Source organism: Hippocampus bargibanti, linkage group LG20, assembly GCF_051943395.1.
Source record: "Hippocampus bargibanti isolate YZ-2025 linkage group LG20, ASM5194339v1, whole genome shotgun sequence".
NCBI classification, from domain to species: Eukaryota; Metazoa; Chordata; class Actinopteri; order Syngnathiformes; family Syngnathidae; genus Hippocampus; species Hippocampus bargibanti.
Window position 1 is genome coordinate 7,201,582 of NC_142753.1, and position 23,196 is coordinate 7,224,777.

General features: G+C 48.2%; 1 protein-coding gene across 3 annotated transcripts in view; it reads right to left on the reverse strand.

Annotated features, from left to right (window-relative positions):
* LOC148882921 (AT-rich interactive domain-containing protein 1A-like) overlaps nucleotides 1-19,597 on the reverse strand; it is a 31,477-nt gene extending 11,880 nt beyond the window's left edge. For 2 of the 3 annotated variants that reach the window (XM_089023792.1, XM_089023791.1), the window contains exons 1-4: nucleotides 18,050-19,597; nucleotides 9,861-10,094; nucleotides 8,135-8,701; nucleotides 7,066-7,182 (exon numbers count right to left, since the gene is read on the reverse strand). In XM_089023792.1, the coding sequence (XP_088879918.1) occupies nucleotides 7,066-7,182; nucleotides 8,135-8,701; nucleotides 9,861-10,094; nucleotides 18,050-18,958 (1,827 nt within the window). In that variant the 5' untranslated portion in view covers nucleotides 18,959-19,597. The remainder of the gene's footprint in view (nucleotides 1-7,065; nucleotides 7,183-8,134; nucleotides 8,702-9,860; nucleotides 10,095-18,049) is intronic. The other variant, XM_089023793.1, reaches the window with a different exon arrangement.
* Nucleotides 19,598-23,196: the final 3,599 nt, after the last annotated feature.

The following is a 23,196-nucleotide window of genomic DNA, read 5'->3' on the forward strand; positions in this document are numbered from 1 at the left end:
GCCCGCGGTAAAAAAATGACAGCCGTGGTTTGGAGTCTCGCCCGCCGAGAGCACAAAGGGCGGCCGGCAACAATCGTGGAGGTGCGTGTTGACACGCCAGCTACTCCCACGTGCTTCCTCAGAAATGCTAACTCATCTGCCGGTCACGTCGGAGGAAGCGGGGAGGGAGGGATGGAGGCAAAGGGGGAGTAGGATGGGGTGGGGGAGCATAGGCTGGAAGGTGGCCAACAATTCCCATAGAAATCTCTCTCTCACACACACACACACACACACACACACACACACACACACACACACACACACACACGCAAGGCTGGTTGGCTGCGGCCCCCGAAGCCGTCGTGTTTTTTTTTTTTTTTTTTTGCACTTGAAACAGTGCCCGTTGCTATTTTGGGGATGTGACCTGACGGAGGAACCGCAGAGGGAGCGACAGGAGGAGAGTGCTGATTCACAATACAGCCATCCAAGCCCCTCCCCGCCTCTTCCCAGAGTGCATGCACAAGCCAAGGCCTCTCTGACCTGAAGCATACGACGTGCAGCAGTTAGGGCTGCCATGTTGGATTCTTCTACGCTAAAAGGGAATAGCTCACAGATGCGTCCCTTCACGGGTTTCCAAAACTCTCTGGAAGCAGTGGCAATCCCAAATGCCAATTCAACGTCAACATGGGCTGCAAGGATTAATCAAATCGAGTGCATCATTCCACAACCAACGAAGGTCTAAGCTGGAGCAAGACACCTCGGATCGACGAGCAAGAAAAAAGGTCGTTGGAAGTCGATTTGAGGCGGCAGTGGACAACCAGGCTCAATTCGTCCTTGTCCTTTTTCACAAAACAAAACAAAAACGAGGGAATCCATTTTGGAGGCCAACAAACGAGCCGCCATTGCCATCGGTAGCAAGTAACATCTTGGCTCTGTCAAAACGCTAATTTCACGAGGGAAGCGTCACTGATCCGTTTCCTTGCATTCTAGTAAGCGGCGAACGAGCCCAACCACACAGAAAACAATGGAGGACATTTTCTTTGGTAGCGCAACAAACGAGATCGACTCATTTCGTTCAAGTCGTACGAGTCACGTCTGACCATTTCACAAAGGGACGAGTCAGCAACAAATGAGTTCCGCCACTCGTGTCTTTTTCCACGATATGTCCATTACGAAAAAGAAGCGATAATTCATGGCTGTCCAAGTCAAGGCCCAGGGGCCAGATCTGGCCCACCACAATATTTAATTCGGTCCACAAAAGCAAATACGTGGGAAATGTCATGCTGTGTGCTAAAGTCCCAAGCAAAATTTCAAATGGTCCCATGTCAACCACAATAATCATTATTTTTTATTTTCGACTTGAAATTTGAAAACGAGTCATTCATCCATATTTTTGTGCACGCTATATGTCACATGTGGAGGGGATGAAACATTCTAACGGCTTCCCCAAATTCATAACGCCCCCCCCTGAAGGAAATCGGAACTCCAATGTGCCCCCACCGCGGCAACAAAAAAAAAAAAATACTTTGACACCCATGTGCTAATTATTAGCTTCATTTTCCGGCTCCGTGGACCACGTCTGTTCCATTCACTGACAATTACAGTGAAGAAAACTAACTGATTACGCTTGCTTGATGTTTTGGGAGACCAACGGCAGATCGAACAGTAATGAGAACCATTAGCTAAACTCATCAAAAACAAGTCATGTTTCTTTCTTTAGACACCAAAACCTCAGATCCTTTTTTGGGAAACTACACCTGGTTATGTCTGTTTGCAAGCAGTGGCAAATCAAGGTGCCACCGTACTTGAAACAAACCTTGTTGCCCCTTTTAAAATTGGCCCCAGAGTCCCAATCAGTGCAAGCGTAGCACGCAGCCAACCGCCCTGGAAAACACAAACGCTCCTTTTCCACACTCCCTCCCACTCTGCAGGAATCGATTTTTCCCGGCTCAATAGCGCTTGCACGCGCACACACTCTGCTGACTGCACAGGAGCAGAGGAGGGTGCAGGGAAGGGGGGGGGGGCTTATTTACGGTGATGCTGCCGTGCCTTGTAATATTCAACCGTCTTAATGAGAAGGGAAAGGAAGGCGAGCGAGGGGCAAAGATGGCAGCGCCGAGGAAGCGGATGTGTCGAGCGATGGTGCAAGTTACAATGCTCTTTGAATGATAGTGTGACAACATATAATAATAATAAAAAATAATAAAGAAATATAATGATAGAAGACGCAAGTGCACGCGCACGTAGCTTTAAAAAGCCCAGAAATGACGACGTAGAAAGGAGAAATGCACAAGTCTTCCTTCCCCGCAGAGCTTGGATCTTCCCTCGGTGGCAGCCATTTTGTGCTTCCCTCAGCTCTGCCTAACATGGAAGCTCACAACCAGAAGACGACAAACTATGGTGATGCTCCAAGCCGGGCAGGGGGGATGGGATTTTTAGTCGATATGGATTCAGAGTATAAAAGAGAGGGGGAATACATTTTAAGGACTATTTTTTTTGGGGGGGGGGGGCAGTCGGGATGCAATTATGGTTGTATGGACGTGGGCCAATTCCCGTGTTGTGCACATCTCCTGAGTCATGCGCTCTCTCCGGTGCCTGTTATAATGTATTCCATTTGCAGATTACTTTAGTGAGTCAGTCAAGCCCGACCACGGCCATTAGTCTGCCAAGCCAGCCACCCGCTCGCTCTCCTTTTTTTCTCTCTCTATTTTTTTTTTTGAAAGCGCCTGCGAGTGGGAACAGAGCGCATGTAAGCGGCCTTGAGATAATGACACATATCAGGAATGTGTGACACAGACCAGTCGTGGAACTCGATCTGGCGGTAAGAAGCTCGCAGTGACCTGGTCAGAGTTCACCTGTCAGTCAAACCACCTACTAGTGTGCTGGGAGGGTGCATGGGGGGTAGGGGGGTAAAAAAAATAAATAAATAATGTGCTCAGAGAGCGGGATGGCGTGCATCTCCACGGCTGCCATGGTTACAGCGATCCACGTGCTTGACACATTAGGGCCGACGCAACCCCTCGCTGCCCCCCCCCCCACTGGCTGACTGCTATCTTGTCACTCACTGGCGGGCCTCCCTGCGTGCTCGCCAGGGTCACTGCACAGTCAAGCGACAACAAAATGAGACGGCGAAGAAGAGGAGGGGGGAGAAGCAGCCAGGAGGAGGTCCCTTCTTGGAACGGGAGACCCCCCCCAAAAAAAAAGTGCCGCTTATTGAATCACGCACTCGGCCGAGCGTTTGGAGAAAACCAGTCAACCTTGAAGTCTTCACACATCTGTTTGTTTGTCACACACCCTGGCAGCGCAATTAGCACTTGACGCAGCCATTTTGCTTTGAGATTTCAACCGGCGAGGCCGCGGGTGACTTCAAATCACAACCAACGCGACTGTCGCTCACAACAGATGATGAAGAATCATCACCGGCGCCTGGAAAACGCCGGATGGTGAATTGGGACCACGCCGGGTCGCCGAAGCTTCGGCGGAGGTCCGATTCCGTCCAGGCGCCAACTTTTGCAGGGCTGAGATCAACCATAAGGGGGCAGTCCCATTCCACGGAGGGGGAAAGACACAGCGGTGAAAGAAGAGAAAGCAAAGCAAGGAAGGTCCTCATGCAGCAAAGCCGCCATGATGGGGCTTTACGCCCAAGAAGATGGCGAACGTCTGGGGAGCGTTCAATAGGCGACTCTCGGAGTGCAAATATGTCATCATTACACCCGTTCACCACCCGGAGGCACGTGGGTGCAATCACGAAGCATTTATTGGTAAAAAATTGGAGAACATTTTAGAGAAAAAGGAGAAAAAGTTCAGTTTTAAATGCTCCACATTAGCCTAATTGGAGTTCTGCACTGCGATATTCTGCGTCACCTGCTCGAACATGGTGTGTGCGTGTTTTTTTTTTTTTTTTTTGCAGGAGGGGGGCTTTTGTGGTCATCATAATGGTAATGAGGACTCCCAGAGCATAGGACAGATGCCCCGGTGAGGGAGGCAGCTGCCCAGTCTTCGTTGAGGGCTTCTGGTCTTCCTCGCTGAGGGATGGAGGGGCCTCAGGGAGATGTGGATGGGGAGGGGCGGTGATGGGGGGGGGGGGGGTAAAGCCAGTCTGCCTGATTTACAGAGAGACCCCCCCCCCCAACCCTTCTGTGCTGTCACACATTCTGAGTGCCTAGAGGGCGCTGCAAAAATTGCCCAATATAGAGCAGGGTGATGGTGTGTGTGTGGGGGTGGGGGGGTGTATTGCAAGGGTTAATTTGGCAGAGCGAGGGGTAATTTCATTGTAGGGACCCTCTCATCCATCCAAGCGAGTTCCGGGATGGGGTTGCGGGGGGGCTGGTAGAACGCCGAGGGGACAGACAGGCAGTGCTGCAGTCAGCCACAGTCTTTGTGCTGCAAAACTAGCTCAGCCTAGCACAAATGGAGGCAGAGGGGAGGGGCGCCAGAGAGTGTGTGAGAGTGAGCGGCAAAGAAGTGAGGCGGCGGAGGGGGGGGGGTGTGCAGGCTCACACGAGAGCGCAAAGAGCGCTTGCTCACTTGTCGTCGACAAACCAGTTCACACGAACAACCCAAAAAAAGGGAAAATAACACACTTTGTCAGCACATTGAATTTTCTCCAGTATATGAATTTAAAAATCACACACGGGTGGGGTGGGGGCTGCGGGAGGGCTGAGAAAGGAGGATGGCTCTGGGAGGGAGTGACAGAGAGGCGCCCGGGAATGTGAATAATACAAGTCGACACAGGAAGCAAAGGCCCCAGAATAGCAACAGGAAAGCGGCCCCGCGCGCTGAATAAACCAACGTCCAGCCTCGCAAAACGAGGCTGCGCCGCGTTATGAAAGCTGATTTACTGAAGTGGGGAGCCAACCACAAACATGGGGAAGGGGGAGGCGAAAACAAGAATTTAAAAAGCTGGACGAAACACAAAGCTGAAAAGAACGGAAGCAAAAATGCAGACGTGCCGTGTTAGAAGAAATAAAAAGAAGGCAGGGAGGGGGTTGGGCTGGGAGAAAGAGCGAAAGAGAGGAGGAGGGGGGGGGGGCAGTGGGCCGGCCTTGTCAGGATGATTGCTCCACAGCTATGTCGCAAAAACAAGCTTAGCTGCCGCAGGAGCGCCGAGCTGGGCTGGGCTGAGCGGGCAATGAGAGGCTTTGTAGGAAAGGGGGCCGGGATCAGGGCCACACCGGAGCACCGATCCACCATCGACGGTCGCACCTTATCAAAGATCGTTCCATCAGAGCGATTGCCGCCTTTGTTTGTTTTTTTTTTTTTTTTCACGTGGGTGGCGAAAGGCTGGGGAGGAGGACAATTTGTGCTGAGGGAGGGATGAGGGAGGCAGCAGTGGTGGTTCATATGGGGGGGGGTGCAATTTGCATAACAGGCCAGTAGTTGGCCTGTTAAGAGAGAGAAGGAAAAGTTCTGAGGAAAAAAAGCTCTTAGTGAGGGAAACCAATACGGTGGGGGGGGGGGGGGGGGGGGGGGTAGAACACAGGCAGGCCAAGTAAAACAAACTCAATGTGTGTGACCAACATGTGACCTTCCTCACATCAAAAAGACGAGTCACGAGGGGACAACGGCCAGATTAAAAAGCCAAGAGAGAAGCGGCTGGGGAGGGGAGGGGGAGGTTCCGCTCTCCTAAGGTCGACGTGGAGAGAAAATGTCACTTCCAGGGGCGGAATCAGAAACGGAGGTCTGGAGATTTCCAAAGACTTTTGAAGGCCTTGGAAAATAGCAAGAAAAAGAAAAAAGGTTTGCTTTCATCTGCAGTGGAAGACCGTTACTAGCTTGCTAGCTTGCTTATTTGGATCCGACTGCAGTTGGGCGGTTAATGCTCAACAGTCAACCGCTTGCGTCTAAGAGCCGGGGGCCGAAAGCAAACCAGTTCAACTCGCTCAGCTCGTCGTTGTCTGCTTTGCTTTTTCCGCCCGTCGACGCACGCACGAACGCATGTACGCCACCTCCCATAGATACGTTTAAACTACCCCTTGCAAATGGCCGCTCGGCTCACAATGACTTGGGTTGAGGTGGAATCAAATTCTGCTTGGCGAAATGACACTTGGGGGGGTGGGGGCTGTGGAGATTCGATTATAGGACAGATTACGGATGTAAATAAAAAGTATGGATCATTAATCGATTGGGTTGAAGTGATTGCCGATTAATCGTGATTAATCGACCTCAGTGGCAGCACGGTGCCGCGCTGGTGACCACAAGGGGGGGTTAAATTGTCCAGCGGCATCAATGTTTTTCCTTGTGCCCGGCAACTCATCAATATGAGCAGACGTACAGTAAAGTGGGGGCGGCCATTTTTGGTTTGGGCTACCCCACAGCAGCCCCCAACGCTTGAATTTTGACACGGGCTGTCGGCCTTTTCATGAGCTCTAATCGGCGCCGACAAATGCCCAAGCAAGCAGATTAATGTCTGGCAGCCAATCAACCAGCACAGATAGGGAATCCCCAATAAGACTGCCGAGGGAGGGGGGAGAGAGCAAAAATAGCCCAAGCGTGCCCGGTTCAGCCAATGGTTAGAACCCGCAGAGATGTGGAAATAAATAAATAAAGGAGAGAGAAAATAAACGGGGGTGGGGGTGTGACACACACACACACACACACACACACACACATCCTGAGGGCATCCCTTGTTGGCGGAGACAGACTTCTTATCATTCCCCCCCTCGCTCCCGGCAGCTCCCACGCCGACGAATCGCTCGCACCATTTGAAGTCATTTACTCACCCCCTCCCCTCCACACATTGTCCATCCGTCGCCCAGCCGACGTTTTCCCTTTCTGGTTTTTATTGTCTCTCATTAATGATCTCATTACTCACTGGCCTTTCCCCAGAACGAGCAGAGCGGCGTGCGAAAAACAAAAACAAACCAGGACCAGAACGTGGCCTTTCGTCACACGTGGCGCAGGGCCAACACGTCATGGCAGCCAACAATCCAGACTCGTCATTTCCAATCAGGTCTTTAACACTTGATCTCTGGTATGACTGGATAAGTTGGACGTTTTGCTCTTTTGTGGCCCACTTTGCTCTCGATCGTGTGGTGAGTCCACGCAATACTTTTTTTTGGTTTTGTTTTGCTCAATTTAACTCACCGGCAAACTGGACGGGCGTCCTTGCATGCTGTCTTCCTGGCTGCTCTTGTTGGAAGGCATGGGCTGGTTGGAAGGGGGGGCACTGGACTGGGAGCTGAAGGAATCTTGGGACAGTTCCTGGGCCATAAAAAGAGCCAATTCAAAGTCAAATATTGACAATATTTCATATAGTGAATGCGCACCTCATATTGTGGTACAGTGATACCTCGGTTTGCGAACCCCTTGGCTTACAAACCTTTCGATTTACGAACGTTAAATTTATGAAAATTTTACCTTGGCATACAACCTATTTTTCGGGATACACACGGAGCTGCCACAATGAGTGATGTGTCGTTCACGAAGGAACCCGTTCTCCTAACAAGAAAATGGCAGCCGGCTTGTTTTAGTCCTCTATTCCCCACCCCCAGTTGTCGGTTAAAGCCACGTGATTGGTCAAGAACGCCGCATTGAGGGGAGGGTTTAACCGACAGAGAGATAGTGAAGCCATTCTCCAAAAAAGAAAATGGCTGCCGCAATTTTTTTGTCCTCTATTACCCGCCCCCAGACTTCGGTTAAAGCCACGTGATTGGTCAAAAACGCAGCAGTGAGGGGGGTGGTTTAAACATTAAACAGTACAGTTTATTTCTTTAATTATAATACCATAGCACATTTATTATACATAAAATAAGGTATATATTTTGTGTAGTTTTAAGGCTTAGAAAATTAGAAAGGAGAAAATTATGTTTTATGAGGACCTGGGAACGGATTATTCTCATTTTAATAGTTTCCTCTGGGAAATTAATTTTTGGGATACACACTTTTCGCCTTACACACTAAGTTCGTAAGCCAAGGTATCAGCATGCAACAGTGAGGTTGCATGCTGTGTCCAAAAAAATAATAATAATTGAAAAGTTGAGAATTTCTGCAGTGATTCAATCTCTCAGCACCCCTTACGCGCAATTTGATGAAGTCCGATTGTGTTAAAAGCGTGCAGGGGAGGGTTACTCATTAAAAGCAACAAAAAAAAGATATGGTCTCGCAATCCGAGCGTGAATGAGAGTGGCGTTTTTGGACGCTGCTGCGTTGATACCTGGGGGGGTGGTGGAAACCTCTGATACGGCGACTGCTGCTGCGGCGGCGTCTGAGAGTACGGCGACGCCTGACTCTGCTGGCCGTGACTCGGAGCTTGTTGGGATGGAGGAGGTTGACTTCCTGGTTGTTGTTGTTGTTGCGCCGGCGCTGGCGGCGGTTGCGCCGGCGGCGGCTGTGTCGGCGCGCCTTGTTGCTGTTGCGACGCGGGCTGACCCGGCGCAGAGGCTTGAGGGTAGCCCGTCTGGCTTTGAGGGCCTTGCGGAGTCTGAGGACCGGGACCTTGCTGCTGCTGGCTCGGCTGGGGGGATCCGTAAGACGCTTGCCCGCCCGGAGGGCCGTGGGGACCTTGCGATTGAGAATAAGGGGGCCCCGGTGGCTGCGAAGGGTGCCCCTGCTGGGGGAAGGGAGCTCCGGTACTGCTCTGGGGTTGCCCGCCGTAAGGGCTCTGTTGCTGGCTGGGGTGAGGAGGTCCGCCGTGTTGAGCGTAATAGCCCTGCCCCCCCTGCGGCGGCTGCTGCTGCTGCTGCCCATAGCCTCCCGGTCCCTGTTGCCCGTAGGCCGACATCTGAGGACACACCAAGGTCAATCATTCGCTGGTCATCTTGCTTCAGTTTGTCAAAGTCCTCCACTTCCATCTCAAAGACATCAACCGCCAAATAAAGAAATAAATAAATGAAAGAATATAGAAATAAAAAGTCACCAGTCCTTACGCGCGGGTCAAATCCTATCCCAAATACAACAGTCGATGATAACATTTTGTGAGGCGGACTCGGTCCCCTCCCCATTCGACGGCGATGCCATTTATACACACGCGGAAAGAAAAGGGAGTAAAATGGCAGGCAGCTTTTACAGGCCGTGTAAATAAAAAAGGGAGGATGGTTCAAAAATGACACAGCACTGCAGAATTGTCCTTTCTTCAAATGTGAGGAAGCAATTTTATATTCATGACCTAACGCACTTAATTTATATGATATAATAGATAGACAGTATTTTCCGGTATATAAAGCGCACCCAAAAGTCTTCATTTTCTTCAAAAGATGAGTCTTAAGTGATCCACTGTATTGAATTGATCCTTTCATGAATGCTTCGTACAATACAATTGCTATTTTTAAGCTATCTACTAGCTGTCTAGCAAGCTATTTGGCTAGCTACCAAATAGTTATCTATTAGCTGTCTAGCTGGCTGGCGAGCTATCTAGCAGCTATCCAGATAGCTATTCCGGGTTGAGTGAACGCTGGAGCATGTGGCTGCCGCTGCTCACCCGCAGAAAAAAAATATCCTGTGACTAAAGTGTTCGTGAGAGTTTTGAAAGGCGCTTATGACTGAAATGTGTTATTATTATTGTTATGATTATGATTGTTATGATTATTATTATGATTATTATTATACTCAGTGCGCCTTATATTACCGGAAAATACGATATTTAAAATAAACACACACATGCGTATTTAGATAGGAATGGTGGATTTCTGCAACCTTCCTTTTGAACAAAAATGAAATATTAAAGCACAGCTGCTTGAGCCTCCTGGTGAAAATTTCTTAATGGCTTCTCACAGTTTAACTGTCCAGTTTTTTTTTGTTTTGTATTTCTAATCTATTAATGCGACCATTCCCAAGATTTTTTCTTTGATTGGAAATGCCACACAGTATTGTCTCATGGTCATTATGGCCTTTGTAGACCGCTCTCTGCCTACCAAATATTTTTTTTTTAATTCAGTACTGACCTGTTGTCCATACTGCATGCTGCCCATTGCGCCCGGTGTTCGCCCTTGCATCCCCATGGGATATCTTTGGGGGCCCGGAGGTCCGTAGCCCTGCCCCGGATAGGAGCTCGTTGGCTGGGGTCCAGGTCCAGGAGAAGGTCCTTGCTGCTGCTGCTGCGATTGTTGCGAATAAGGGGAGGCTCCTCCGTAGGGCTGGCCACGCATCTTCCCGACCTGCTCCATGGGACTTGCAGGCTAGAGGAGACACGTGACAAATCTCAATAAATACGCGAGTTTAAATGTGGACACGCAGAAGAAAACACACAACCGTTTAAAAAAATTGAGACATTGAGACTATAGACTAGAAATTGTCAATAGGTTGGAAAGTGAGTGCGAACGGTTGTCTCCGGTGCATGTCTCCCGTGGCAACTAGTTCAGGGGTGTCACTGCCTAATGCCCAGAGTCGGGGGGAGGCTCAGTTCAACACTTAGGGGGATAAGATCATACCTGTCAACTTATGTTTTCCCCGTATTTATACGTTTTTTTTTTCATCATTTTGAATTGTGCATGCTGTATAACAACTTTTATACGATAAAAAAATGTCTGCGGTTATCGAGTCTTTGTCGATGAAGAATGATATGCGCATGCGCGTCACATTGTTTTCGTTTCTATTTCGGTTTCCGTATTTGAAGTCCGCCATTTGTGTTGCAATCGAGGAATCAACTAGTTATAACGTAGAAGCAAGCATGGGAGATCCGCCAAGTAAGAAGAGAAAAACTCTAGGATCGGGTCACCACCAAAAACAATGGGAGAGTCTCCAAGGTGAATACGCCGGATGGATAAGATCGTTAACAAAAGGTCCTCAGTTTTAGTAAAAGTAATACTCGATCATATGTACAGTAAGTCTCGTTATATCGATATTCAAGGGAGTCCGAAAAAATATTGATATAACCGGGACTATCGATATATCCGACCCTGTTTGCATGTAATTTTCTCCGTGCGTGCATAGAAATAGTATCGATATAACCGGGACTATCGATATATCCGACCCTGTTTGCATGTAATTTTCTCCGTGCGTGCATAGAAATAGTATCGATATAACCGGGACTATCGATATATCCGATATCGATATAACGAGACTTTACTGTATATATTTTTTATCGCTTCGTACGGTCGATCATGAAAGCATAATGTGCGCATGCGCGGTAAACTGCATTTCCGCTTGTGTTGTAATCATGTATAAGGGCAGCTATTAGCCAAGGTTGACAGGTATGTAAGATGGATGGATGGATGGATAGACGGATGGATTTGTCCAGACCATGAGACAAACTTGAAAAAGTGTATGCAAAGATCCTCTTCAAGAAACAGAAGCAGGACACTCGCTCCAAGTGAGAAAGGAAAAAAAATGTGGCCATGAATGAATGAACGGGCGCCGCTGCGAGTGCCAGCAGCCGCTTCCTCTGGAAGACTCATTGTGCCATTTGCTCGATTCTGTTCCAGATGAAAACGTCGCGTGAGGATCTGCGGTGGCTGGACGCCGGCCCGTCGCTCAGCTGGGGGACGCGTCAGCGCGTCGTCTGGACGCCGGAGCGTCCACATGGCCCAAAGCCTCTGCAGGAAAGAGAGGGAGGGGCTGGCGCGTCACGTCCAAGTTGCGCCGGCTGTCGGCAGCAGGGTCCAAGGTCATAAAAACAGATGATGGCCAGGGAATCCCTCCACGTGGCGCCAAATGTAAATAATTCAACGCTGGGATTTTTGCCCGGCATTCCTCAAGTGGTCGTTTTTTTCGAGTTGCGGTTGGGAATTCCCGACGGGAACGCGGAGCCACCACGCCGGCCGGCTTTGAGGAAGCGCCACCTCCTGCCCCGCTGACCCCGGGCGGCAGACACAAAGCTTTCATTGCTTCCCACGGTTATTAATCTGGGCTGCGTGTTTGCCTTTTTCCGCCCCCCGCCCCCTCCCCAAACCTCTTTTCCTTGGTTTAGTGAGACAACCGGCGTGGCTATTTATAGCCCGCCTGACAGAAAGGGCAGTCTGCCGAAAATCTAACGGGTCCCAGCTGCACCGCCGTTTGAACCTGGGCCAGGCTTCGCGCTTCCTGGTCTTTAATAAAGCGGCAGGCTTTGGCATTCTCTCAATGACAGCGCTGCAGTTGGAGGGTGGGGACGGTCTGCGGGGGGTCGGAATCTGGAAGGCGGAAGAGGGGTCTGGGAATCAACAGACGGCCAAGAGTGGTCAACGTTGTCCGAGGTAACTTGGGGTTTTCGGACTATCGTGATGTGACACGGGGGTCTTGACAGACGACGCCTCACTGGGGTGAAGACGACATGCGGCTCCTGACACACCGGTGTCAGATGGGATGGGATGGCCACTTCCCGTTCAGAAGCTTGACAGCTCAGCACAAAGCGAGAGTTGGAAAGTACACCTCAATCGGAATCGCCATCTCCAACGCGATGGAGAGACTTTGCCGACGCCCAAGCGCCACTCAACGCTTTCGCTTTCCCTCTCACACGACTCCATGATCAGCTCCTTCAAATCTGCTTCCAGCACACCTGCACATCCGTGCGGAGCAGTTGTGAAGTCATTGAAGATGTCGAAAAGTATAGAAGAGGAGCAGGAAAGTCCAAATCACAATAAATACAGAAATAAATAGAATATGTGACAAATACTTCCGGCCAATCAGAGGTAAAAATTGGATTCTCATCTGAAACACTTTTTGGTTTGGTTTTGTTCCAAGTGGTTCCTCAATGATTTATTGTAATAATAATAATAATAATACATTTTATTTCAAGCACCTTTCAAAGCTCTCAAGGACACTTTACAGTCACAGACAAGCATAGGTACTATTACAATCACAAATAGAATACAATTAATAACATAAAGTTATAAATAGAAACAAGAGAAAGACCTACACAGAAAATGCAATTTTAAAGAGGTGGGTTTTGAGATGGGACTTGAAGGTAGGAAGAGAATCCATGTTACGAATGTTGGGGGGAAGTGAGTTCCAGAGTTTGGGGGCAGAGCAGCTGAAAGCTCTGTCCCCCATCGTGCTGAAACGGGCAAGGGGGGCCACACAGTGGCGGAGGAAGAGGATCTGAGGGAATGAGAGGGAATAGAAATTTGAAGAAGGTCAGATGGGTATGGAGGGCAAGGTTATGGATAGCTTTAAATGCATAAAGAAGAATGTTAAAGTTGATTATGCCATAATTCTATAAGCGACCCCCGCCCCACAACAAATTATGTCAAATATGTACAATTATCACGTGGCTAATCTGCATAGAGGAAAGGCCGCTTCGCCCCTCCCGCAGGAGAGGCCAGCCAGGCTGATGCACTGTGTCACGGCAGGCTTGCTGGGGTGGGGGCGGGGTCTAAAGGGCCGGTGAGGCCCCTCTGGAGCAGATGGGCCGAAGCAGGCGGCAACGGGGAGACGATAAACAACCGCGGCTAATTTAATCCGCCACGGCGCACGCACTTTGCCATTGTCCCGTGTTAAAGCCCCTCAGCACGCAAGGCGGCAGCCCGAGCACGCGCCGCCTTTGGAAGGCCCGACCCTCCAACGGCGGCGCGTGCATCCCATGTCACACAATAGAGGGCGCGGGATTTCCAATCCCGTGACCGCGGGAGGCCATTTTATGACCGCCATTGATGTTTCCTAGGGGCAAAAAAAAAACATGTGGATGCGAGCGCACGGCGGGCTTGGCGACTTACGTCAACGCCGGTGACGTCATCTGCTTTGCTTTGGGAGTGAAACATGGGAATGACGGTTGATGATGTCAAATGTACTTTTATTTTGAGATATGCGCATGCTACACCCAATAGGTGTCGACGATCTAACCCAGGCGTCGGCAACCCGCGGCTCCTGAGCCGCATGTGGCTCTTTCACCCCCCTGCTGCGGCTCCCTGCGGCTTTAGAAAATAAATAATGAGTATTTAATTCAATGTATTGTTTTAGTTCGTTCGTTTTTAAAATGTTAATTCTAAATTTGAAGATTATGGTGATTATAAATAATACAAAATAAAACGTATTCAATTTTTTGGTCGCTCATAATATACGTCACAACCATCGACAGTGGACGTATATCCGGTCACAACCGCCAAATTGCGCACGATTTTTTGAAATTTTCGACCCCCAGGTCGGCCAACTATGGATAAATGTAAGAAAAGAAAAGTGGCTGAAGAAAACAGAACGTTTAATGATACGTGGGCAGATTCGTTCGCCTTAAAAACAGACATCGCTCACGCCTGACAGACGACAGCTTACAGTCCTGTGTGAAGATGAAGGTAACGTCATACAGCCCTGATGTGCAGAGGCTGTGCGCTGAGGTGCAGAAGCAGAAATCACATGAACCAGGTGATAAATATTGTATTTGCCATTTTGCAAATATTCTTTTTTTTCAAATAGACATTGAGTATTATATTTCAAAGTAATCTTCAACCCAACGTCTTTTTTTCGGAGTTTAAAATGTTCTTGTTGAGTGCAGAAATGCAATTTCGCTTCTCTGTAACAGTTCATTGATTCATAAATGCAACACACTATAGTTTGTTTATGCATATATAAAGGTAAGGTGCAGTGTTGTCTTCATTTTAAATGTCAAAAGGATTTTGTGGCTCCCAGTGTTTTCTTTTCTGTGGGAAATGGGTCCAGTCGTAAAGGTTGCCGACCCCTGATCTAACCGGAAGCACCTTACGTTCTAGCATCAACATCGAGTTTCGTTTTTAAAGGTTAACTAACCACTTCAAAACAACCTAAATGTCTTTATGGCAAAAAGTCAACTAAGTCTCCCCTCTTGCACTAGGATATTATTATGCTAATGTGGCGCCTTAAAACAAGAAAATGTTAACGTCAACAAAGTATCAACCAACCCTGCCACGTTCCTGCCAAAGATGCCGGACCACCTTATGGCATTTGTCCTCACAAGAAACCCTCTTAGTCGACAACAATCTCAAAGTTGAAGCAATTCCGGCGATGAGTTAGCTTGGAAGCTAACCGGCTCACTAATTGAGGCGATCCCTCCTTGAGGCTATCCGTGGCATAGAAGCGAGGAGGTGTCTGTCACTCCAGGAAGAAGAATGGCTGGTGACGCAAGGAGCAAGAACGGGTCAGAGAGCTTCCTGCCGCGCCGACGGCGGTCGCTACACATATGCACGCATCCACGCTGACGCGCCGCTGCCAAATAAGTGCAGCGTAACACAAACACACACAGCTGTCAGGGGGCAGACTAAGATCATTCACAAAACAACACCCCCCCCCCCCTCCTGAGTATCACTGACACCGTTTCTCCCAGCCTACACACACACACCACTATGTCTCGTGCACACATGTGTGCGCACGGTGCCGAAAGGCAGCACGCTGTCCATGTGGCCCGTGGAGAATCATTACTCAGCAGTTGCGGGGCTAAAGAGCACAGAGTCAACTTCCTCCCGAAGCCGAGCGCGTTCCTCTTTTGTGGCGAGCTTTTGACGCGCAATTAAAAGGCGTCCAAGCCCGGGTTGACAACAGAGCTTGAAAGTCGTGAAATTAGGAGTGATGAAGTGCTGCCTACGCCAGGGAAAATTACAATGCGTACGGTCATTTAGACTCGCCAAATAGCTATGGCCGTAGTTGTCACGGCAACGAAAGCTTACTTGCCGATGGCTCGGCAGCGGAGTGCGTGCAGGGTACGCGGCGGCGGGTCTGCATTGGACTCAACAGCCCCCCGAAAACAGGCTTGTTTCCATGCAGGCGGGGGGGTTGCAGGGGTCAGGTACAAAATATCACAAATACCCCTCTGAGAGCCACGCAGAAATCGGATTGCTATGTTTTATGCAAATCAGACATTCCAACCATTATTGTAGCACTAGCATCACGCGACAATCAACCAAATGTTTATTAGCACTAGCATCCCGCAACAAAAAAACTTTTATTTGAAGGTATAAAGAGCAAAACTCCTGATGGCCCCTCTAAAACAAGTCACTATTTTGAATCCTGCTGCCATAATAAATATCATCTACCTTTATTACGCGAGCCTTTGATTTGTGAACCACTTTCCGATTTCCTTTTAGACGCGGCGAAGCACCGTGCGCTACCGTTAGCAGCAGTCGAGTCAATAAATTGCTCAGGGTTTCACTCAAGATTTGAACACGATACACTATCAATAATTATAACAGCAATAATAATATATGTTGTGAATTTCACACACTTGATGACTGCATCTAACCCTTTCCATTCATTTACCCTCGGATACATTTATTGCGTGATTAAAAATGATAAAGCCACATTTCACGCAAAGCCGTGCATTTAGTTCCTATCACCTTGTAAAAAAAAAGACTCAAAATGATATGGCGTGATTGGCTTGAGAATTTAATTCCAAATATTGCAACCAGTCAGCGGGATCTTGGTATAAAAATCACCATGTCGATACGACAAATAGCAATTTGCTTGCAGGACAAAAATATAAAATTGTCTTACAAGCGTTAGAAGAGGAAAAGTGCAGCTCTGTGAAAACCATTCAACAAATTCAAGTAAAGATACATACATTGTATTTCAACAGTGGATCTGAGAAAATAGATCAAAATGATGGCCCTTGGTTTGATGATGGATCATGATCTCAAGGACCGTAATATAATTCAATTAATTTCTTGTCCAAGCACACCCTTGGAGGCACCATATTGCGAGGCAATACTAGCCTTTAATTGTTTATTTGTTTTGTTTACTTTGTTACTTCCGGGTTGAGTGAACGCTGACACGTGTGGCTGCCGCTGAAAAAATATCCTGTGACTGTAAAGTGTCCTTGAGAGTTTTGAAAGGCGCTTATAAATGAAATATTATTATTATATTATTATAAATGAAGTATTATTATTATTTAATACGTGTCCTGTCTGTGCAAATGACATAACCTCAAAGTAAACAAATGCCAAATGTGATCCATATTACTCAAGGGTGAGCGTCAAAGTTGTTTGCAATAGAGAAAGTCAATGAGTCTATTGTAAACTTTCAGTGTAGGATGGGCAGAAAAACAAAAGATGCAGTGACACTTGGCTGACACCTTCCCTGTTTGTAAACAACGGCGGTCACCCGGTGCTAGAATTTGTGAGGGTGCAGAAACACACCTGGTGGACAGTTGATCCATCACCTTCAACAAAAATATCACGGTTTCGCTGGATCACGATGTTATTTTAAACGACGTCTCTCAAGTGTTTGGATTATTTTTATTTGACATTTTTTTTAGACTGACCTACATGAATAAAAGAATCATGATCCGTTATCACTTGAAAAAAGACATTTGGGTTAATACGTGGATGTTAACATATTTTTAAGAACCAAAGTGGGACGAAAAAAAGCACTACTTTCTTTGGTGGAGGAGTACGTCGAGGCGGGGCGGGGAAGGGGGCGCACAGCCTCCCCCTTACTTTTTTTCCATTAGATTCAATTATAAATGGCCGAGAGCGGAGGGACGGTCAGCCAATCAGATCTCGGCTCGCATGTCAACCTAAGACCAACTGTCTAGTGGCTCTGACAGCACGATTTTTACCTCCATAATTCAAATCCCAAAGCAAAAGGCAATCTGCGCTAAACCCGAGTGCGGGCGGCCGGAGTAACAACACGGAAGCAGACAAACGGGAGAGCGTGAGAAAATAAAAAGAAATAAAACCAATGACACTTGGGTAAAGAAGAACACATAATCGGACCTGTCGATCCAAATAAACGCTCAATCGGGGGCAGTTTCACAACACGCACACGCTTCCCAATATGCAATGACGAGCGATTTATAGCAAATAGCTTCTTGCTAATGAGTATGCAAATGTGTTTTTAGGATTCCGTGGCTGTCATTTACGTCTCGTTTCAACGATAACATACGTTTTCTGAAGCACGCGACACACTTGTGTCAGTTTTAAAAGCAAAAAACAAGCCTCGGGTGTTCGCAGTCGAAACTCTAAATGGAGGTTGGACGCGTAGCAAAGAAAAGGCACTATCACCATCTTGCTCTTTAAACGTACACTTTCTCCCGTCAAGCTCTTCACCGTATTTGGCCAAACTCGTCACCCCCGCGTCACAAAAAAAACGTGCGTTTTCAAAAAGCCCAAAACACGACTCGTTCCTCGCTCAGAAGCACTGTTGCAGGGGGTTGTGGCGGTGTGTGAAAACGAGAGAGGCAGCCATTTTAGAGCTCTCGCTCCATAGACAATGGCTGGTAGCTTAGCGTGAACTGTTTCAGGGTAGGGGGGCTTACCTGGTTCCTGCTGGGGGGCTGTGCGGTGTTCCCCGGGCTCATGGGAGGAGGGTGGTGGGCCCTGTGTTGCCAAGCCGGATGGACCCCACCGTAGGCGCTCGCCATCTCGCCCGCCGCCTTCGTGCCCCCTTCCTGGTTGTTGTAGTCTCCTTGCGGGTAGTTTGGGTAGCTCCTGGCCAGGCTGGGGGACGTGAGCAGCTGGTTTAAAGTCGGCGTCGACGTGGGCTGCTGGCCTCCCATGTTATACCTCTGGTTGTTATACGAGGCGGCGGCAGCAGCCATCCCTCCTCCCGCCGCTGCTGGCTGCTGCTTGCCTGGCTGCCCCCCAGCCGCCGGGGCTTGGTTGTTCCGCGGGGAACTCATGGCTCCGTAGCCCTGGCCCTGATACGAAGTCCTGCTCTGGAAGGGGCTGTAGTTGTTGTAGTGGTTGGGGTAACCGTGTTCGTGGGAATTGGCGGGGTAAGGGTCCATCATGCCCGGCCCCGGCGCAGCTGCCATGCCAGGGCTTTGTTGTCCGCCATGTTGATGAATAAGGGCCCGGCTGTAGTGCTGGTTGTACCCGTAAGGAGGTGGTGGGAAGGGGCCCGCGTGGTGGTGTCCCACACCGGGATGGTTATTCCCTTCGGGCCCACCGGAATCGTTCTGGTTACTGCTATTATTATTTACCCTGGGCAAATTCCCGTTGCCGTTCTTCATGTCAGGATCCCCTCCTCCCCCGACAGCGTCGCCTCCGTCCTGCAGTTCCTTTCGACCGGGAGAGTCGCCGTCGGGTCCCGCTTCCTTGTTCTCATGCTGATGCGGCTGCTTCTCCCCCGGAGGAGATTCCTCCTGCGAGTCCCGATCCGGCTTTTTGAGTTCGGACGGCGGGCTTGCGTTGAGAGAGGCGACGCTGGCGACCTGAGCGGCCATGATATCCCCCCTCTCTCGCCTCCCCACTCTTTCTACAGCACCCTTTTCCTCTCAGCAAGGCGACTCACTCTCGATTAAACCCCGAGTAGTCATTGAATATAACTACCTTTAACACGTCGTACCCGTCGTCCGAGTTCATACCTCCCCCTCCCCCGGTTTTGCCCTCCGTCCGGACCGGTATCCGGTAAATCCAACGCGACTCCGTTTCAACTTGAGCGGAAAAAAACAAGGACGGGGGGAAAGTTTGGGCGACGGAGAACACGCGGAAAATGCGGAGAAGGCTAAACTCGGGGGGGTGTGAATCTCTTTGCGGCGCGTTAGCGTATTAAAAAATGGGGAAAAGGAATGGGATTCTAACGCACAACTAGAGCGCGAGCGAGAAATCGAGCGAACCAGCACGAGGCTCCGCGAGACACAGCCATCTTAGTGAGGGGCAAGGAAACCCGCAAAACCCGGAAGCGCAACTAAACGCCATGAAAACAACACTGGATCCGGACTGCAGGATCAGGACAAACGTTGTTTACACATACGCCGCTCTATCCCAATTCCCGGGATGTTCTTTTGTGAAAAATCTATTTTTCAATAAAGTTATCCTCACGGTGGCTGGAGTCTATCCCAGTTAATTACTGGTTAGAGGCGAGGTACACCCTGATCTGCTTCCCAGTCCATCGCGAGGTGCACATAAACAACCTGTCCCGCTCACAATCCTAATTGGGGATGATTTTAGAGTGCCCAATCTGCCGTGCATCTTTTTAGAATGAGCGAGCTTTAAATTACTGGTAAATACGCTTCATTAATTAATAGACGTGAAGTGTTTGATATTTTGCTCCAGATTTATGAGTCTCAAGTCTTATTCATCCAAGTCCTCACAGAATACAAAGTGAAGATAGCATGTAAGAATAGTTAGCATGGTATACGGCCTTTGAAATAAACGTTACTTGGGGGGGGGGGGTAAATTGACATTTCCAAAGAAATCCTCAAGCACAACACTGATCAGACCCCAATTATGATTCTTCTTCTTCGTTTTCTTCTTCTACTCTCTCCACCTACCCCCTCCTTCTTCTTCTTCTTCGTGCTCCCTGCCTGTCTCCTGCTCTCAGGGCGACAGGCAAGGAGGTGCGTTCGCTGACCATCTGATATTTTGACACTCAATAAAAAGCAAGCAATTGAAAAACAGAATTCGGACTAAAAGTATTATTTGGGGCAATGCAGATAAAATCCATCGCTGAGGCTGAGAGAACAAGAATGTTTGAACGTGAGCATGCCCCATCTTTATAAATGTAGGCCAAAAAGAAGGCATATCCCTGCGCGCACACATAGACCTCGTTGTATTCACAATCACTCGGAGGCATAACTAATTTACTGACTCATTCCATTTTGTAAAAGGCCTCCAAATCTACGTCTGCTACTGTAAAGTTGCAGCGAACGAGGGAGGTGTCCACTCCCGTGTCCACGGGCGGTGGTTCCGGGAAAGCTTATATTTCCGAGGGGCGGGCGGTAACCATGAACGCATCAACGGCGCTTGCAAAAGCAAGCAGAACTTTGCTCTGTGAACGTGGGGGATGGGAACAAGCACGCGAAAGCAAGCTCAGCTTCGTCGTTTTCTCTCGACAACGCTGCCGTGGCTTACTCTAGCAGTCAAATAAACAGTTGTCATTTGCGCACAAGCCATGTTTATGTGCGTTTCGGGGGGAAAAGGAAAATGTAAGGGGGTTTAATAAATGAGAGTGTGCGGGGTAGGGAGGAGGGGGCGAAATTCTGCTGCTTGTATATAGGCTATGGGAGGAGTGTGTGTTTTATCAGAAGGGACAAGGCTATGAGGAAGGGAGGAGGGAGGGCGTTTTTTTTCTTTTCGCATAAACTTGCTGTTTGTTATGATGGGGGCGCGTTTGCTCCCCGTGTTCCTGTTGGGGCATTTTTGCAATGTGCTTTCCATGCGTACGCTGTGTCCTTGCCCTGCTTTTAGCTCTCTATTTTCACACTGATCTGGTTCTGCCTAGAATGAATGAATAGACATGACTCTTTCAACTAATGTGAGCCAGAATGCAGACACTTGAGCGAGAGGACGCCAGTTCCCGCTAGTCTGATGTTCATCGCGATTCCTGTCTTGTTGCCCACGTCATCGCCTCTTCATCTGTTTTCATAGCGTCATCATTTAGATTTGGTTTGTACAGTGAAACCGCAGTTTTTGAACATAATCCGTTTCAGAAAGCTGTTTGAAAACAGATTTGTTCAAAAACCGAAACCGTTCCCATTATAATCAATGTTATCAATGGCTGTGTTTTTTTAAGCGATATTAAACAATACAAACACATCAACTCACAATGGAACACTATACGAGGATAATACATCAGTCAAAACTAGACGAGACACACAGAAGTGACGGATGTTAAAAGGAAGAGAAGGGGAGTCGAGCGGTGCATTCAGGTGCACTCATTTTGGTCAAAAACCGAATTTCGGTTGTAAACCGAAATTTTGAGTTGAAAACAGAATTGGTCAAGAACCGAGACGTTCAAAATCCGAGGTTTCACCGTACTTAAAACATAGACTGGGTTGGCATGGATTCCGTCACCACCTGCGACATGGGTGTCGCGAGTTGGCTTTTCAACCATGGTTTTAATCGCGTTGGATGAAAAGAAACAAGCTTCTCTCATTTGACGTGTACGTCCATCAGTGGATCAGTGTGTCAATCACTGGAGCAGATAGACGGCAATTATCATACAGCATCAGATGACATAATCATTGACTCCAATCGTTTCGATTGTAGTTTTACTCTGGATGAAGAATATTCCCTTTGAAATTGCTTGTTTCATTTTGGTCCCAATTTGGCCCAACGCCACTGTTGGAAGTGCGTGTGTGTGTGTGTGTGTGTTGGGGGGAGTGTCAGAGGTGACAGTGGTGGGGGTCGCAGATGATTTAGGAGTGTTTACTCAGTCCCCAGAAAGCCACCCTCAATGAGTGTGATGCATCACCCCCAACCGACTGTCACCAAGGCAGCGACTTGGGCCTCATCCAAGCGTCCGTTTCTCTTGTGTTCATTCAACGCAGGGGTGGGCAACATGTGCCCCCCGGGCTACAATACGCCCTTTCACTCATTCACAAATTTAGTGGAGAATTGGAAATATGACGTACAGCGCCATTCCCGATCTCCATGACAACCTGATAAAGGGGTGTGGAATTTCTTAACAAGAGTGGGATTCAATTCAACCTCTCTCTCTCACACACACACACACACAGACTGACAGTAACGTACACAACATCACAATTGATGGCTACAAAAGCTGCCCTGTCACACTTGAGCCAAACATGAGCGGCTATCTTAAACAAAGCTTAACCTGGCCACACACACATACACACCAAATCACAACAGTTGGATGGTGTCCAGATGGTTGCCACGCAGCCAGTCAACACGTCGTTTGGAGCGTGGAAAGGAAGGACGTGCCACTTAGAAAAGTGCAATGGCCATTGTGTGTGTCTGCGTTAAAGATTGCAACCAAGAAAGACAACATGATCAAAAGTGAAGCAGAATAATTCATACCATTTTGGCTGTTATTGTCGGTGGCGTTGCTTTTACGCAAAGAAGACAAAATGTTGAAGATGGGCTCTCCTGAGAAAAAAAAAGACATTTCAGCCGTGTTGCTGTTCAAATTGGACCAAACAGCACCAGAGGTTAAGTTACCAACAGTCCTTATGGAAGGTGACTCTCCTTCCATAAGCCATCAACGACCATCAAAAAGGTAAATAAAACTTTATTTTACAGCAGTTTATTTATTTAATTACAGTCCTCATGTAATGCGCCTTTTTCCAAACAGCAATTCCCTTTGACCTTCGACCTCCAACGCCATTCCATCAAGCCATAAATGATCATCACAAATGTAAATAAAGAGACTTTATGATCCAATGCAGTGTATTTCTTTCATCACATTTATTATACATAGAATAAGGTATGTTGTGTGTAGTTTTAAGGCTTATTTAGTTGAAAAGTATATTTTATGGAAACCCGGGAACGGATTACTCCCATTTTAATGGTTTCCTATGGGATTTTTTTTTTTTAGATACACACTTTTCGCCTTACACACTCTGTCTGGGAACCAATTAAGTTCGTAAGTTGAGGTCTCACTGTATCTTGAAATCAATACAAAGTTTAACAGGAGTGATGTGGTGAAAGGAGGGGGTTTTAGTGATGATCCGGGATGAGGAATTTTGGACTAGTTGGAGTTTATGGAGAAATTTTTGAT